We start from the raw sequence: 17,810 nt of genomic DNA on the forward strand, positions 1-17,810 counted from the left end.
TCGCTTCGGCCATACCACCCTGAACAACGCCCGATCCGTCGATCTCGGAAGCCTAAGCAGGGTCGGGGGCCCTGGGGTTAGTACTTGGATGGGGAGACCGCCTGGGAATACCAGGTGCTGTAACTTTTACACTTCTGCCTGACATACTTGATGGTAGTTGTATCAAAAGCTTGTTTTTTTCTTACTTGAGTAAGTTTAAAAACCCATTGCAACAATTCTAATGCTTTAAAAGTCTTGCCCTGTATTGTATTTTAACCTGTTCTTCACCATTATTTCCTGGGAACAAAATAATGTCAAACAGGTTACCGAAATATATTACGTCACAGCGGCTTTTAACTTCAAGTCGTCATGGAAAACTGATGGTGACGCTTTGTCACCAAGGAACAAAAAAAAGGTAATACGAGCACAATTAATTTTCACTGTTTCAATTATTTCAAATTAATATGTGCCCTCTGGCTTGGTCAATTAAAGTATATTTTAGAATTACAAACAAAAAGCAATCTCAAATATTTAGGTATTAATAAAATATTTATTTACCATAAACGGCCAAACGTGATTATATGTCACATCGCAGGATCTTTGACATTCAAAAATAAACATCATGAAAATGCGTTCTATTGAGCTTCCACTTGGGGTCTGTTGTGCAAAATCCCCCATAATTGCACCTTCAAGCGAGAAATGGCTCTGGTTCTTATGGGTTTAAACAAAATTGCAGAAAAACTTAACATAAAGAAATGAAACTATTGTGAATTGGGGAGGTTGAAGCTGCAGCAGGTCCTCTGCTGGTTTTGTAAAGAGAAGGGTGAAAAGCTTACAGCCACCTGGTATTCCCAGGCGTCTCCCATCCAAGGTACTAACCAGGGCCCGACCCTGCTTAGCCTTCCGAGATTCGCGGACGAGATCGGGGGCGTGTTTCAGGGTTGGTATGGCCTTAAGCGAGGTATTGAACCTGCAAAAGCGACCTTTTAAACATGTTGTTGGCACCGTGATCTTCCTGTTCTTACTGCTACTGGCTTTCTCTTCTCTTGTTCAGCAAACGTGTCTTTATATTTTTACTTGCAGCATTGATAAATGTCCACACCTGAAAAACAATAATGTTTCACTTAAATGTAGTCATAATATTTAGGACAGAATTAAGGTATATTAACACTATTCTTTTATTTATTATAGTACGTTTCTTAAATGTTTGAGGGTTTCTGTTTTTTTGACAAAATTAGCTAAATTTAAGGGGAGGCAGGATTCCATTCCCCGTTGTAATTCAATGCCATGGTCTGAATATAACAGAGTCCTATAACAACTTTAGTCCACCTCCCAATGTGATCATTCTCCTTAATAGCCGCTGCCACTTCACTTGTGAACAGCAACTAGATTCTTATCGGCCCTTAATAAAGGAGGAAAATGATAAAACATAGGAGACTAGGGGGCCCCGTGCGTACAACCACCAAAACCCGCCAATTTAAAGCAAAAAGTGAAACGTCTATATAGGGAAAGGCCTCCGTAATGCCAGAGCGCCTATTTATTCAGCACTAATAGGAAGAAAAAAATAAGAACAACCCCCAGGTCCTCTTCAGCCACTGCAGCCAGGCTGACAGAGGAGGTCACGCTCTATTAGAGCCACATATCCCATAACCCTCGCGTAGCAACGACTTTATATACAATTATTACCGTTTACGAAGACAAAACGAATTCACCAAATGCCGGAACAACAGAACCGTGCAACAACATGTTTAAAAGGTCCTTTTTGCAGACCGGAAGGGCTCGCTTACGGGCCATACCACCCTGAATCACGCCCGATCTTCGGCTTCCGGAATTCTCGAAGCTAAGCAGGGTCGGCCCTGGGTTAGTACTTGGATGGGAGACCCTCGGGAATACCAGCGTGCTGCTAAGCTTTTACACTTCTGCTGACAATATGATGTAGTTGTATTTCAAAAAGGCTTGTTTTTTTCTTACTTGAGGGTAAGTTTTAAACCCATTGAACAATTCTAATGCTTTAAAAGTCTGCCCTGTATTGTAATTTAACCTGTTCTCACCATATTTTTCCTGAACAAAATAATTGTCAAACAGGTTACGAAATATATACGTCACAGCGGGCTTTTAACCTTCAGTCGTCAATTTGAAAACCTGATTGTGACGTCTTTGGTCACAAGAACAAAAAAGGGTAATACTGCGCACTTAATTTAATTTCATGTCTCAATTTATTTCAAATTAATATCTGCCCTTGTTTGTTCAATTTAAAGGGGGGGTATATTTTAAGAAATACAAACAAAAAGAATCTCAAATTATTTAGGTATTAATAAAATATTTATTTTACCATAAACGGCCAACGTGACTTATAGTCACATCGCAGATCTTTGCACATTCAAAAATAAACAAATCAAGGAATGCCGTTCTATGAGTTCCACTTGGGTCTTTGTGGCAAATTCCCCCATAATGCCACCTTCAAGGAGCAAATGGGCTCTGGCGGTTCTTTATGGGTTTAAACAAAATGCAGGGAAAAACTTTAACATTAAAAGAAATGGGAAACATATGGTGAATGAGTGAAGCTGGCAGCAGCGTCCTCTGCTGTTTTGTAAAGAAGAAGGTGTAAAAGGCTTACAGCACCTGGTATTCCCAGGCGGTCTCCCCATCCAAGTACAACCAGGCCCTACCCTGCTTAGCTTCCGAGATGCGACGAGATCGGCGGTGTTCAGGGTGTTATGGACTGTAAGCGGTTATTGAACTGCAAAAGGACCTTTTTTAAACCATGTTGTTGCACCGTGATCTCCTGTCTACTGTACTGCTTCTCTTCTCTTGTTCAGCAAACGTGTCTTATATTATTTTACTGCGGAGATGATAAATGGTCCACACCTGGAAAAACAAATATATGTTTTTACTTTAAATGTAGTCATAATATTTATGACAGAATTACAGGGATATAACTATTTCTTTTATTTATTATTAGTACGTTTCTAAATGTTTGAGGGGTTTCTTTTTTTGACAAAATTAGCTAAATTTAAGGAGGAGATTCCATCACTGTTTAATTCAATGCCAGTTCTTGAATATAACAGAGTCCTATAACAACTTTAGTCCCTCCCAAATTGATCATCTCCTTAATACGCTGGCGGCTTCACTGTTGCAACAGCATAGATTCTCTATCCGCCCCTATAAAGAGGAAAATGATAAACATTAGGGAGACTAGGGGCCCCGTGGTACAACCACCAAACCCGCCAATTTAAAGCAAAAAGTGGAACTCTATATAGAAAGGCCCTCCGTAATGCCAGAGCAGCCTTATTATTCAGCACTAATAGAAGAAAATAAGAACAACCCCAGGTTCCTTCTGTCGCACTGCAGCCAGGCTGACAGAGAGTTCACAGCTCTATTGAGCCACATATCCCCATAACCTCGAGTAGCAACGACTTTATGATACAAATTATTACCGTTAGAGACAAAACGAATCACCAAATGCCGACAACAGAACAGGCAACAACATGTTTAAAAGGGTCCTTTTGCAGTTCAACTCACTTACGGCCATACCACCTGAACACGGCCCGATCTCTTCCGATCTCGGAAGCCTAACAGGGTCGGGCCTTGGTCTAGTACTTGGGATGGCGGAGCACCGCCTGGGAATACCAGGTGCTGTAAACTTTTTACACTTCTGTGAAGGTTATGATGTAGTTGTATTCAAAAAGCCGTTGTTTTTTTCTTTACTGGAGGTAAGTTAAACCATTGAAACAATTCTAATGCTTTAAAAGTCTGGCCCTGTATTGATATTTAACCTGTTTTCTCAAATATTTTCCTGGAAACAAAATAATGATCAAACAGGTTACGAAAAATATATACGTCACAGCCGGGCCTTTTAACCTTCAAGATCGTCAGGAAAAACCTGATGTGACGTCTTTGATCACAGGAACAAAAAAGGCTAATAACGGCGCACTTAATTAATTCACTGTTTCAATTTTACTTCAAATTAATATGTGCCCTGTTGGTTCAATTTTAAAGTATATTTAAGAAATACAAACAAAATAGAATCTCAAATTATTTGGTATTAATAACAATATTTATTTTACCATAAACGGCAACGTGGACTTATTATGGTCACATCGCCAGATCTTTGACATCAAAAATAAACAATCAGGAAATTGCGTCTATGAGTTCCACTTGGGTCGTGCAAATCAAACCATAATGCACCTTCAAGGCGGAGAAATTGGCTCCTGGTTCTTATGGCGTTGTAAACAAAATGAGAAAAACTTTAACATAAAGAAATGACAACTATGTGAGATGAGGTGAAGCTGGCAGCAGGCGGTCCTTCTGCTGGGTTTGCTAAAGGAGGAAGTGTAAAGCTTACAGCACCTCGGTATTCCCAGCGGGTTCGTCCCATCCAAGTACTAACCAGCGCCCGACCCCTGCTTTAGCTTCCGAGATCGGGACGAGATCGCGGCGTCCGTTCAGGGTTGGTCATGGCCTAAGCGAGTATTGCGACCTGCACAAAGGACCTTTTTAAAACATGTTGGTTGCACCGTGCATCTCCTGGTTCTGCTGTACTCTTCTCTTCCTCTCTTGTTCAGCAAACGTGTCTTTTGTATTATTTTACATGCAGCCATGTCATACAATGTCCCGACACCTGGAAACGAAATATATGTCTTACTAAATGCTAGTCATAGATATTCTATGACAGAACTGTAAGGATATCAACTATTCGCGCCTTTCTTTATTATTAGTACGTTTTGCTAAAATGTGTTGAGGGTTTTTTTTTGGAAAAATTAGCCTAAAATTTAAGGGAGGAGATTCCATCACTGGTTAATTTCAATGCCATGGTGGCTGGAATAAACAGCAGCCTATAACAACTTTTAGTCCCTCCCAAATTGATCATCTCCTTAATAGCGCTGCAGGTTCACTGTGAACAGCACTAGCATTCTATCGCCCCCCTATGAAAGGAGGAAAATATAAAACATAGCTGAGGATTAGGCCCCGTGGTACCAACCACCAACCCGCCAATTAAAGCAAAAAAGCTGGAAACTCTTATATTAGAAAGGGCCCTCCGTAATGCCAGGAGCAGGGCTATTATTCAGCACAATAGAACGAAAATAAGAAACAACCCCAGGTTCCTCTTCAGCACTTGCAGCCAGGCTGACCAGAGAGTCACAGCTCTATTGAGCCACATATCCCCATAACCCTCGGTAGCAACGACTTTGATGATACAATTTTACCGTCAGAGACAAAACGCAATCACCAAATGGCGGAAACAGAACACGGTTGCAACAACATGTTTAAAAGGCCGCTCCGGGTTTTTGCAGGTTCAATACTCGCTTTACGGCCATTACCACCCTGAACACGCCCGGATCTCGGGTCCGATCTCGGGAAGCCTAAGCAGCGGGTCGGGCCTGGTTAGTTATTGGATGGGGGAGGAACCGCCTGGGGAATAACCAGGGCTGCTGTAAACCTTTTACACTTCTGCTGACGATATGGATTGTAGTTGTATTTCAAAAGCTTGTTTTTCTTACTGACGGTAAGTTTTAAACCCATTGAACAATTCTATGGGGCTTTAAATAGTCTGCCCTGTATTGTATTTAACCTGTTCTCACCATATTTCCTGAACAAAAAATGTCAAACAGTTTACGAAGATATATACGCTCACAGCGGCCTTTTAACCTTCAAGTCGGTCATTTGGAAAACCCTGATGGGTGACGTCATTTGTCACAAGGGGAACAAAAAAGGTAATACGGCACTAATTAATTTCACTGTTTCAATTATTTCAAAATTGAATATGTTGCCCTGTTGGTTCAATTTAAAGTATATTTTAAAAATACAAACAAAAAGAAAGAATCTCAAATTATTTAGGTATTAATAAAATATTTATTTACCATAAACGGCAAACGGGACTTATATGTCACATCGCAGATCTCTTGACATTCAAAAATAAACAATCAGAAAATGCGTTCTATGAAGTTCCACTTGGTCTGTTGGCAAATTCCCCCATAATGCCCTTCAAGGAGAAATGGCTCTGGGCTTCTTATGGGTTTAAAACAAAATGCAGGAAAACTTTAACATAAAGAAATGAAACTATGTGAATGAGTGAAGCTGCAGCCAGCGTCCTCTGCTGGTTTGTAAAGGGGAGAAGTGTAAAAAGCTTACAGCCACCTGGTATTCCCAGGCGTGTCCTCCCATCCAAGTTACTAACCAGCCCGACCCTGCTTAGCTTACCGAGATCGGACGAGATCGGGTGTGTTCAGGGTCGGTATTGCGCCTTAAGCCGAGTATTGAACTGGCCAAAAGGACCTTTTAAAACATTGTTGTTGCACCGGTGATCTTCCTGGGCTTCTACTGTTTACTGCTTCTTCTTCTCTTGTTCAGCAAACGTGTCTTATATTTTTACTGCAGATGATAAAATGTCCACACTGAAAAACAAATATATGTTTACTTAAAATGGTAGTCATAATAGTTTATGACAGAATTAAGGTATATTAACTATTCTTTTATTTATTATTAGTCGGTTTTCTAAATGTCTTGAGGGTTTCTTTTTTGACAAAATTGCCTAATTTAAGGAGGAGATTCCATCACTGTTTAATTCAATGCCATGGCTCTGAATATAACAGGAGTCCCTATAACAGCTTTAGTCCCTCCCAAATTGATCATCTCCCTTAATAGCGCTGCCAGCTTCAACTGTGAACAGCACTAGATTCTATCGCCCCTATAAAGAGGAAAATGATAAAACATAGGAGACTAGCACCGTGGTACAACCACCAAACCCGCCAATTAAAGCAAAAAGCGCGGAAATCTGAAAGGAAATGGTGCTCTTCCAAATTATTAGAATATCGCTCAATTTGGCAAGAGCCTATTACTCAGCACTAATAGAAGAAAATAAGAACAACCCCAGATCACAGCAGCTTTAAAAGTAATTGTGAGGTGATTGATCTCATCCAGCTTAGGCAACAAGCTCTGTGTATTTATATGGATAAAATGAACTCCTCTTAAATTAAACAAAACATCAGGATGTTTTCACATATCTACCGAACCGTCCTCAGAACAATAAGTTACCTCCTCTGGGATTCTACTATTGAGCACATCCATGGGACACATTCCTTCAAACAGCATCCATTTTAACATTTTTTGTGAAAAGATATATCATAAAAATCACAAGCAACTGCTTTAGCATCAGCTCTTACTGCTTTCCCAAAGTTAGGGCAGCAGCTATGTGTCTCCTGAAAGCAGCAAGCAGATAGACAGCATGATGTCGCTAGCGTCAGCCTCTTGCTTGCTTCTGGCTGTGCTTCCTGATGTCTAATGATGAATTTAAATAAAGTTATGGGTTTCAATAATGTGTGTGTGTGTGTGTGTGTGTGTGTGTGTGTGTATGTTACTGACCGACACAGACGTTCTCGTCGTCCAACATCAGTGAGGCGTTTCTATAGTAACCAAGGCGACAGTACTGACAGTTCTGTCCTCGTGTATTGTGTTTACAGCTCACACATGTGATGACGTTGATGAAGTCAATGTAGCTGCAGCGGTTGGAGTGATCGTTACACTCACAGTCTGACGGAAACACAGACACATAGTTATTAGTGTCATCTTTTCCCTGAAAGAAATGTGGTTTCTTCTCATAACATATAAAATAATGTTTATATTTCCTCCAACGTATGTTTGTAATAAACTAACCCCTTATAACAGTTAACAAAGAAACTCCACCCACTCTACAAAACCCCGCCTACAATCAAACATTGAGACAAGTGAGACAAACATGAACACTGATGGAAGATGGCAGCAGAGGAGAAGAGAGGTCTGTGACATTCATCAGTCTGACCATCCTTTGTTTGTTTTGGTTATTATTTTATCATGACCTCTGACCCTGACAGGAAGAGGAGGCAGCATCCATTAGCAAATGTCTACTGTCTAATGTTTGTGGGAAGCCTTCAAATTATATGGGAGTGGACATTCGTACAGGGGGAGGGGTCAGGTCGTTAGAGGTGGTCTTACCCTGGAAGGTGACATAGGCGATTTTAGACAGCTGACTGAACTTTGGTCCTCCTGGAATCAGAATCTTCTGGGCTTTTGGACACAAAACAAGCACTGTAACCATGGCAACAGCCAGGTAATGGCAGAAGTGAGCAGGACACTAACTACCAACTGGTGAGGGCCATTGGAAGTACTGTTACTATAACTGATACTAATACTGATCAAATGTATTGAACTAGGATGAAATCATTTTCAAGGGGGTCTACTACCTACTATTACTACTACTGCAAACTAGTTCTACTAGTTCTACTACTACTACTGTTACTAATAGCCAGTAGGTGGCAGTTGCTTATACATGTACCTTTTTTCTCGTAGCTTTTTTTATCTTTGTCCTTCTCTCCTTCCTTTTTAGTTTCCTTTTTTGCTTCTTCTTTGGCCTCAGTGACTGTTCGGTTCAACAGAGTAAAATATTAAAATTTGTGTGACAATGTGAAAGACAGAGTTTTTAATCTATCACAGTGAATGAGTCCAAGGTCCAACTTACTTTTGGTTTCTGAAGCTATCAACCAAATCTATTTAGGTCATATGATATCAAGTAACTCCATGACAATTGAACAACTCCATCTGATGAAGGCCACAATATGTGGTTGAAAGGGTTTTTGACCTTTTATTAGGAATATTTTTGGCAAGCTGATTTTACTGAGGTCAAGAGTGAAGCTCAAGGCCAGCCCAGATGTAAAAGTAAAGTAAAAGTAACAATCTCTGAATGTGCGGCCAACATTGTCACATATATTATACATATACACTATTCTAATCTGATTGATCAGTGCCTCATTTCATACCTTTTTCCTTTCCTGTCATCTTTTGTTTAGAGTCTTCCTTTTCACCCAACTCTGACCCTCCTTCTGGTCCTCTGGCAGCATAATCCTTTCCAGAAGACTTTGCTTCCATTTGAGCTGAAGGATCTACTCCTGGATCATCTACTACTTGAGGAAAATCTGGTCTAGAATCTAGACCAGGACTTGCACTATCTGGTACAAGGGAATCTGATCCAATGGCTTCCATTCCACTATTTCCTGTTTCCACTATATCTAGCCCTTGTGAAACAGAATCCAGTTGAGAATCAACTGAATTTGGTACAGTAACATCAACAGATTCACGGGAATCATATGAAATGTTCCTGGGATCAACAGAATTTGGATCATCTGGAAATGGATAGGTGAAGTCCACAGGGGCCAAATCCCCAGCAGAGTCAGACCGATCTAAGGTAGTGGACCTTGTGTCTGGTGCAGTATCACCTCCTCCTCCTTCAGCAGGAGGCAACAAGGATTCTACAGAGGCATTAGGAGGAGATACTTCAGGAGGTATTCCTTCAAGAGGAGGTACATCTATCAGAGTGTCAGGAGTCTTAGAGGAGGGCACTTCTGGGCGAACATCTGGCGGCGGTACATCAGAGGGAGGTACATCTGGAGGAGTGTCTGAAGTCCAAGAGAAGGGTGCTTCTGGAGGAGATACATCAGAGGGAAGTACATCTGGAGATGGTTGATCAGGAGAAGGTACATCAGGAGGAGGTACATCTGGAGGAGGTACATCCGGAGGAGGTACATCTGGAGGAGGTAGATCAGGAGAAGGTACATCAGGAAGAGGTACATCTGGAGGAGGTAGATCAGGAGAAGGTACATCAGGAAGAGGTACATCTGGAGGTACATCTGGAGGAGATACATCAGAGGGGGGTACATCTGCAGGAGGTACATCAGAGGGGAGTACAGCTGGAGAAGGTAGATCAGGAGAAGGTACATCAGGAAGAGGAACATCCAGAGGAGATACATCAGAGGGAGGTACATCAGGTGGAGCTTCATCCGGAGGTACATCAGGAGGAAGTACATCAGGAAAACGGACATCTGGAGGAGAACCATCAGATGGAGTTACATCAGGAGCAGCTTCATCCGGAGATGGTATATCAGGAGGAGCTTCATCAGGAAGTGGTAGATCAGGAGGTACATCGGGAGGAGCTTCATCAGGAGGTGGTACAGCAGGAGGAGGTACATCAGATGGAGCTTCATCAGGAGGAGCTTCATCAGGAGGTGGTACATCTATTGGTGTGTCTGGAGGAACATCAGGAGAAGCTGTGTCAGCGTCTGGAGGTGGAGGACTTCCAGCCCGATTGGTTGGGGCCAACCTAGAGGGTGGAGTATCTCCAGATGGAGCACCTTCACTGGGTGGGGGTATTTCTGGGATGGTTGTAGTTGTTGGTGTTCCAGTTGATATTGTAGTACCATCAGCAGACAGGGTAGTTATTAAGTTGGTCATAGCAGTTCCAGATACAACGAAGTCTGTGCTGTCTGGTGAGGAGGTGGAGTCAGAGGGCGGAGGCACTGGGTCAGAAATAGACACCTCAGAGTCAGTACTGCGGCCTGGGGTAGTGGGGCTGTTTGTACTGGTGTAACTGGTGGGACTGGAAGTGCTAATAGTGGTAATGGGAGTGGTGGTGGTTGGTACTGTGGGAGCTGGTTTGTACAGAGTGTCTCCAGTCTCCAGAGTTGGACTGCTTGTTGGAGCTGTGTCTGCTGTAGGTCCTGCTGTACTGCTAAAGTCTGGAAACGCACCAGGACCTTCAGTACTAACAGTACTACTGACAGTAGTAAAAGCTGATGTAGTTATAGAGTCTACACCAGCTTTAGGAAAGTCACCAGTATCACTAGTACTAATGAAGTAAGTTGTAAGGGGAGTATCAGTCATGGTGGTACTGATAGTAGGAACACTGTCAGTGTCAAATATAGAGGTAATATTATTAGTACTTGTTTCTGCAGGGCTAGTGGAAGTACTGGCTGTATCTGTGACAGTAAGAGGACTTGCTGTGCTTGTAAAAGCTACATCAGAAGTCGTCCTGTACATAAATATAGTTGTAGCACTGTCTGTAGTAGTAAGGTCAGTAGTAGAAGTAGTAATGTCAATAGTGGTACCAATGCTGTTTGGGGTAATTACATCAGTTGTAGGAATATCAGTACTTACAATACTGTCAGTAGTAGCTGAAGTAGTACTACTGTCACTAGTAGAGGTGGTGGTACTGTCAGTAGTGGTAGAAGTATTGTCAGTGGTGGTACTATCAGTAGTGGTAGTAGTACTGTTAGCCATGGTAGTAGTACTGTCAGTAGTGTCACTAGTACTGTCAGTGGTGGTAGTGGTAGTAGTACTGTTAGCCATGGTAGTAGTACTGTCAGTAGTGTCACTAGTACTGTCAGTGGTGGTAGTGTCAGTAGTACTGTCTGTAGTGGTACTGTCAGTTGTGGTAGTAGTAATAGTAGTAGTGTCAGTAGTACTGTCAGTAGTGGTACTGTCAGTTGTGGTAGTAGTAATAGTAGTAGTATCAGTCACTCCATCTGATGAGGCAGAGGGTCTATCAGATGCTGCTGTGTTAGAGTCACCAGCCGCTGTCAGAGAAGAAGAGTTACGTCTCTTTAGTGAAGCTCAGCTTTCTGTTCTCTGCAGCTACTGACTGAACTCTCTGCAGAACACTGGGAGCTTTTCAGTTTACTCAAATGTGAATAAAAGGAATCCTAGAACCCCCCACCGAGACCCTCAGGCAGGCAATAGACTCCAAAATATGTTTTGTAAAACCTGTAGATAATAAAGGTGTTATTTTGCTTCAAACAAAGAGCTTGTTGGATGATCTGAAACCTATTTTCCTTCTGCAATTTTCCTTATGCAATCTTTCAAAAGGTTCCATTCAAGATTCTTGAACCTTGTTTCTATCTATCAAACCAGCCAGCATTTCCACCAGTTTTGTAATAAAGCATCAACACAGGGTAACAACCTCTGGAATATAAAATGCCCACTTTGGTTCCCACGGAGAACTTTTGTCAGATTCCAAACCAATTTATTGTTGGTTGAAATGTTTAAGTTTTGTAAACTAGGTGCTGAACTGGACACGAGCCAGCTCCCTGTTGGTAGACAGCATATTCCCCCCACTTCCCTCCAAGGAACTTCCTACAGTTCCTAGCAACAATAAATCTCAGTGCTGTATATCAGACCCAGATATACACACTCTGTCCAGCAGGTGTCAACTCTATCATCAGTTACCTGAACAGTACCTGCTGACACACCTGTCCCCGATTATATAAATATACAGTTTTCGTGTACCCTGACCCTACCTGCTGGGCAGCATGCACATACTGATGAGTTCTTGGTGGTCGTGGATATAAATACTAATAATAATTTTTCTTGGAGTTTAGTGCTGCCGTCACTGTTCAGAGCCTTCGAAGCCTAACCAGCCGATAACAAGCTAGTAAACCTGTGATGTGGAAACACCCAGTTCTGTTCTGCAGAGACGTGGAGTCAGCCACCAAATCCACACACTGCCGGACCTCCTCATTCAAATCCAGAGTTTCATTTTAATTATACATTAATTTTCAGCAGAATGGGAAATCAACTTTCACTTGTTTGAGACACTAAATATCAACTTTGTGTCCATATTTGAGTTGTATGGATTCAGTCGCTGGTACATCTCCTGTGTCAGATTGTTCTATGGTTCTATGGTTCTATGTTTTTTTTGTTCTATTGTTCTATTGTTCCATGGTCCCATGGTTCTATGGTTCTATGGTTCCATGGTTCTTGTTGTACTCTATTATACGATTATTTGATCACTGTTGCATCTATAGGATCTCTCTGGATTGTGTGTCATTGACAGGTTAAAACAGACTAACACAGATTAAACACACACATACACCATCTGTCAGTGTGTTAACAACAGATTAACGTTCAGACTTTATTCCCAGGTCAGTCCTGAACTATATGCCCACTGCTGGGGGACTCCCACAAAGTAAAAACACACTTTAGTGTTATTTTGTAAAAAATGCAGAAATATTTAAAACTGTAAAATATGAATGATGAAATCTCATGATGCAACACTGACCATGTTACTCTAGTTTTTAAGTGTTAAGATGAGTGAGGGGGAATAACAGACAGGTGAACAGACAGACAGGTGAACAGACAGACAGGTGAACTGTACTTACAGGCTGCTGTTTCTGCTGCTTCACCTGAAAAGACACAAACATATGACTGTGTTATTCAGTGTGTGTAGAATAATGTGTGTGTCAGTGGAAGTTATTAGTTTTAGTTTTTTCAGTTTTAAGACATAAATATAAATATTATAATAATAATAATAATAATAATAGTAGTAGTAGTAGTAGTAGTAGCAGTAGTAATAATAAAAGTAATAATAATAATAAGTATGGTTAACAGCTGAACACACAGAAATAAATTATTGGAAACTTTAATGTATGTGTGTGTGTTCAGGTACGTACAGGTGTTGGCAGTGCCTTTGGGCAAGGGCAGGTATGATCCTGGTCTCCAGCTGCGGGATTTAAATTCCTGGCCGCAGCGTTGACAGTCCTGTCCACTCGTGTTGTGGTCACATTCGCACTGCAGTGTTGCATCACGTAACACACACTGAGCTGCATGCATGTTACACTTACACCTACAGGAAACACACACAGAAACACAAAAGTCAGGCAACTGGAACACTTTTTGACACACCTTTATAACATCAGAACTTCTGGTCTTGAAACATCATACCCACCTTGGCTCAGCTCTTCTCATCCATCATTTTAAATAATTTCCCCCTAGGATTATTAAAGTATTTCTGATTCTGATTCTGATCCCAACCTTCCTTAAACTAATCCTTTTCCCCTCTACATACACATAGACACATTCCACATACGCATGCAAGAAAACAAGATGGTGACTTCAAGATGAAGACAGGAAGGTTGTTTCTCTGGATTCATTTGGTTTGTTAGTGGATGTATCTCTGGTTGTTAGCAGGTATAGCTGGTTCATAGCAGGTGTAGGTTGTGGTTAGCAGTAGTTCGTTACCTGGCCGGTACGTCAATGTTGGAAATAGCATAGAAGTATTTCAGCAGGTTGTCTCTCTGGACATAGGTCCCTCCCAGTGCCGGGCGGAGGAGACGCAGTCGGAGGTTGGTGAAGGTGAAGAAGTCCCTCAGACCTTTCATGGTCTCCATCCGGGTGTACAAGGCATCCATGTTGATCAACTTTGGACCTGCAAACACCCCGAACCGAGCCCGCACCTCGAACACCACAATCTTCTCCTCCTGTTGTTAGTTAACATGCTTTTCAGCCACTGGTCAAGTACAGCACAGATTTCTTATTTAAACATTGATTTTTACTTGTAATGAAGAAAATTCACATTTAGCAGACTAACCAAGTGATATCTGGCAGCTGGTTCTTTTGTATCCATTGCTTTATTTCCCTTTGACGCTAATGTTAATCATGTAACGTCTGGTGATCAATTGCCCCCATTCACATACTTTCTAGTGTATAAAAACACTTAATTTAATTTGCTCTGGGTCAGTTTACCGAATCAGATCTGCTCTGGGTTAGTAAGTTCACCAGGATGTAAATAAACTCACACCACCACATATACCTGAACTGGACTTGAATGATTTTTATTCAACACTTACTAATCAATGTCTAGTTTAAGTTTCTCAGATAATTCAAATAACAGTGAAATGTAATTGGATAGAATTAAACCTGTGTAAATGTCTTCCTGTACACTGTGTGCTATTAGCGTTTATTAACCGAGCAACCAGTGTTAGGTCCAGTTACTCACCTTGGCTCCAACCCAGCGGGAGTACTGCTCGGTACAGATAACCCGGGTTAAGTTACTTGGTGCTAAATCAGAGACTCGTTTAGGAGACATACCAAATGCTTCCAGGCAGTCATCAGCATAGTACTGATACGGCTGCCATGTTACACCTGAAACACAAACACAACACAGATTAATAACAGTTATCCATCAAAACCAGTTAATAACAACACTACAGTTATTGTTACACAAAAATCAACACTGTTAGGCAAAACCTAAACCATTTTATTTAACGGGTCACATTTTGTCATGTTTATGAACAAGTCTTTTTTTAATTTATAACCTGTACACAAAAACTTAGGAACACATTGTGTGCTTGTCTCTGTGGGGTGGGAACTGTTTCTGTTGTGGGTCTGTAAAGCACTTTTAGATTTTTGACAATAGAAATTAACTTGACTTGATTTGACAAAAACAGGCTTCCGAAAGAGTCCCAGCAAGAAGTGTCCATGATTCACATCTGAAGATCTGTCCTGTATCTACCGCACTGACCTCTGTCCTGTATCTATCCTGACTCTTAGGTATTATTGTCTTTGTCCTTCTTTCTTTACCCCTCTACCCCCCTCTCTCTCCATCTAACCCCAACTGGTCAAGGCAGACGTCCACCCACCTAGAGTCGGGTCTGTCCTAGCTTTCTGCCTCTTAAAAGGAAGTTTTTCCTTGCCACTGTCGCCAAGGTCTTGTTCATGGTGGTAAATGTTAAAAGGAGTTCGGTCTAGACCTGCTCTATTTGAAAAGTGTCCTGAGCAAACTTCTGTTGTGAATTGGTGCTATACAAATAAAACTGAATTGAATCGAATTGAACTAAAATCTTTCTTAACTGTCTCTCAAGGCCAATAACTGTCAAATTATTGAACTTTACTCAAACTTATGAAATAAAGTTAATATTAATAATATTATTTTTATTATAATATACTATTACATCAATCAAAGCACAGACCTCTGACCTGCATATACAGCACTCACCTGTGCTCGGTATCTACAGCAACACAATGATGCGTTTTTGTACACTAATAAAGCTGTGTTTTAGAATGAGTAATAATTTGTGTTTTTGTAAACTGATTAAGTTTTGGTGGCACGGTGGGTCGGGGGTTACGAGCCTGATGTTACTTCTACTGTAAGAGAAGCCAGTGCAGATGTAAAATAGCACTACTGTTAGCTCAGCTACACCTGTCAGTCACTTTAGGTCATAGTGGTCTGAGAGTCTCTTGAAGTGACACTGCTGTATGAACTTTACTCATTTCTTTTCTGCAGATGAAGAGCTTGACTAGATCAGATATCTGATACAGATCACATGTTAGTAGCAGCTGGTGTTCCACACTCAGTGCCTCACAGACCAATCACCTTTGTCCAGAGATTTCTCCAGCACCATGCTGGTTGGTCGGCCATACTCGAAGGTGACAATGATATCATCAACCACCTCCAGACTCTTGTTCCAGGACAGAGTGATGTTGGCCAATAGAGGCTCAGGAAACCTGGACCATGTGACTGTTTGCCAGTAGGTGATGAGCCCTCCCCTCTCCCTGTCTCCCATTAGTTGAGGAGGGTGAGACAGGTCAGGGCTGGAAGCATCACACTCATCACTGCACAGGTACGGGTTCTCCTGCAGAACATAAACAGAATCTAGTTCATATAAAGTTACTGTTACTGTGGAATATTTATTCTGATCAGGTTGTAGAAACAATGGGACAGTTCAGGTGAAAACAGGTAAACCTCTCATTGCTTGGCTCTGTGAGGGTAAGGACTCTAATTGTATGATAACTTGAATGCTCAAAGACTTACAGTTATACATAAGGTGTATATGTATAATGTGTCTGAAATGTTCATCATGCTAGGTCTGTCAGATCTGTGAGCCATGGTGGAATAAAATCAGTAGTCTAAATTCTACATCAACACTGAAAATCCACAGACAGAAAGCCACAGGTCTATCATGGTGCGCTGAAATATAGCCTATTATAATGTATGTATTGTTAATTACTAATTAGTATCGGTTACCATCAGTTACAATCAGTGACAGTCTCTGACAGTCAGTTACAGTCAGTTATAGTCAGTTATTTTGATCTTGTTCAGTTGCAGATTAACTGAATCTGCAGTGTGACAGTTGGCAGCTGCAGTTAAAGTCAAATGATAAACCGCTAACACACACTTACACACACTGATCAGATTAGTGTTAATCCATCACACACGTATGTTAGTAGGACACACAAAGTTCGGTTAACTGCGTTATATGAAGTAATCTGAGGCTGTAGTTTGTACCGATCGGTTGTAATTCTGCAGATTTCTTCATATTACAGTAGTTCATCAGCAGACATTCTTTCAATCTGCAACATCAACACTAAATGTCCCTGAATCCTACACTGTCTTCTTTATTACACACTCAAGTACACCTGTCCACACATACATACAGAAATATAGATACATAATTGGTCATGGCTGTATGCCGCCGCTATACGTCGGTGCGGTCACCATATTGGTCAAGATTGCCAGAATCCACTGTAATTTCATTCTGATCCCATTTTCATGAAGTTTGGTTTGTAATAAAGGTGAGTCAATGAAGTACCAGGTTCAGTTTCCCACCTTTACTACAAACCAAACTTTGTTAAAGCAAATAGAGAACTCAAACAGAATTGTATCTGTGATAATGACTGAGGCAACTGCACCTGTTTCTACCTGAACTCACAGGAAATGAACTATGACAATTTATCTGTAAGGTCAGACCATATTTAATTAATTATTAATTTAGTTAATAATATCTCAAGATGACACTGAGTTCATCGTTTACTCGCATTAACAGGGTTTAAATCTCTTTACTGACTTATTTATTTATTTTATTTTGTCTTATGGGAATTCTTATTGATCAATTATTAACTTCAAATTTTTGCTTCATTACAGCTCTTACATTTATCAATAATTCACACACGACTTTAGTTTCCCAAAGGAACAATTAGACAGACAGCAGGAGTGTGTGTGTGTTCAACCTGTGGGTCAGGACCCTCCAGGAGGTCAGCAGATAAATCTGAGGGGTCAGGAGGTGATTGACAGGACTTTATAATGTTGCATTATGGGTTGAGTGTTCGGTTAGTGAACTCATTCTGATCACAGACCAGGACCTCCCTGAACCACGTGGTCATCTGATGGTTGTCAGTTATGGATACAGAGATAATCCTCGTCTTCTAGCTGGGCGTCACACACCAAACCCTAACCAATTCAATTCAATTCA

The 17,810-nt window shown here is 41.2% G+C and overlaps 1 protein-coding gene and 1 pseudogene across 1 annotated transcript in view; both read right to left on the reverse strand.

The window, feature by feature from the left end:
• The window catches only part of LOC118325492 (netrin-G2-like), a 23,945-nt gene that overhangs the window by 1,004 nt on the left and 5,131 nt on the right, over positions 1-17,810 (reverse strand). Inside the window, exons 6-12 of the mRNA XM_035658201.1 lie at positions 15,935-16,193; positions 14,558-14,703; positions 13,801-14,039; positions 13,233-13,405; positions 12,021-12,032; positions 11,914-11,925; positions 7,342-7,509 (exon numbers count right to left, since the gene is read on the reverse strand). Of these exons, the coding sequence (XP_035514094.1) occupies positions 7,342-7,509; positions 11,914-11,925; positions 12,021-12,032; positions 13,233-13,405; positions 13,801-14,039; positions 14,558-14,703; positions 15,935-16,193 (1,009 nt within the window). The remainder of the gene's footprint in view (positions 1-7,341; positions 7,510-11,913; positions 11,926-12,020; positions 12,033-13,232; positions 13,406-13,800; positions 14,040-14,557; positions 14,704-15,934; positions 16,194-17,810) is intronic.
• On the reverse strand, positions 2,590-2,709 carry LOC118326313 (annotated as a pseudogene).

The sequence above is a fragment of the Morone saxatilis genome, unplaced genomic scaffold, assembly GCF_004916995.1.
Source record: "Morone saxatilis isolate NCDOM2014 unplaced genomic scaffold, NCSU_SB_2.0 Contig16, whole genome shotgun sequence".
NCBI lineage: Eukaryota > Metazoa > Chordata > Actinopteri > Moronidae > Morone > Morone saxatilis.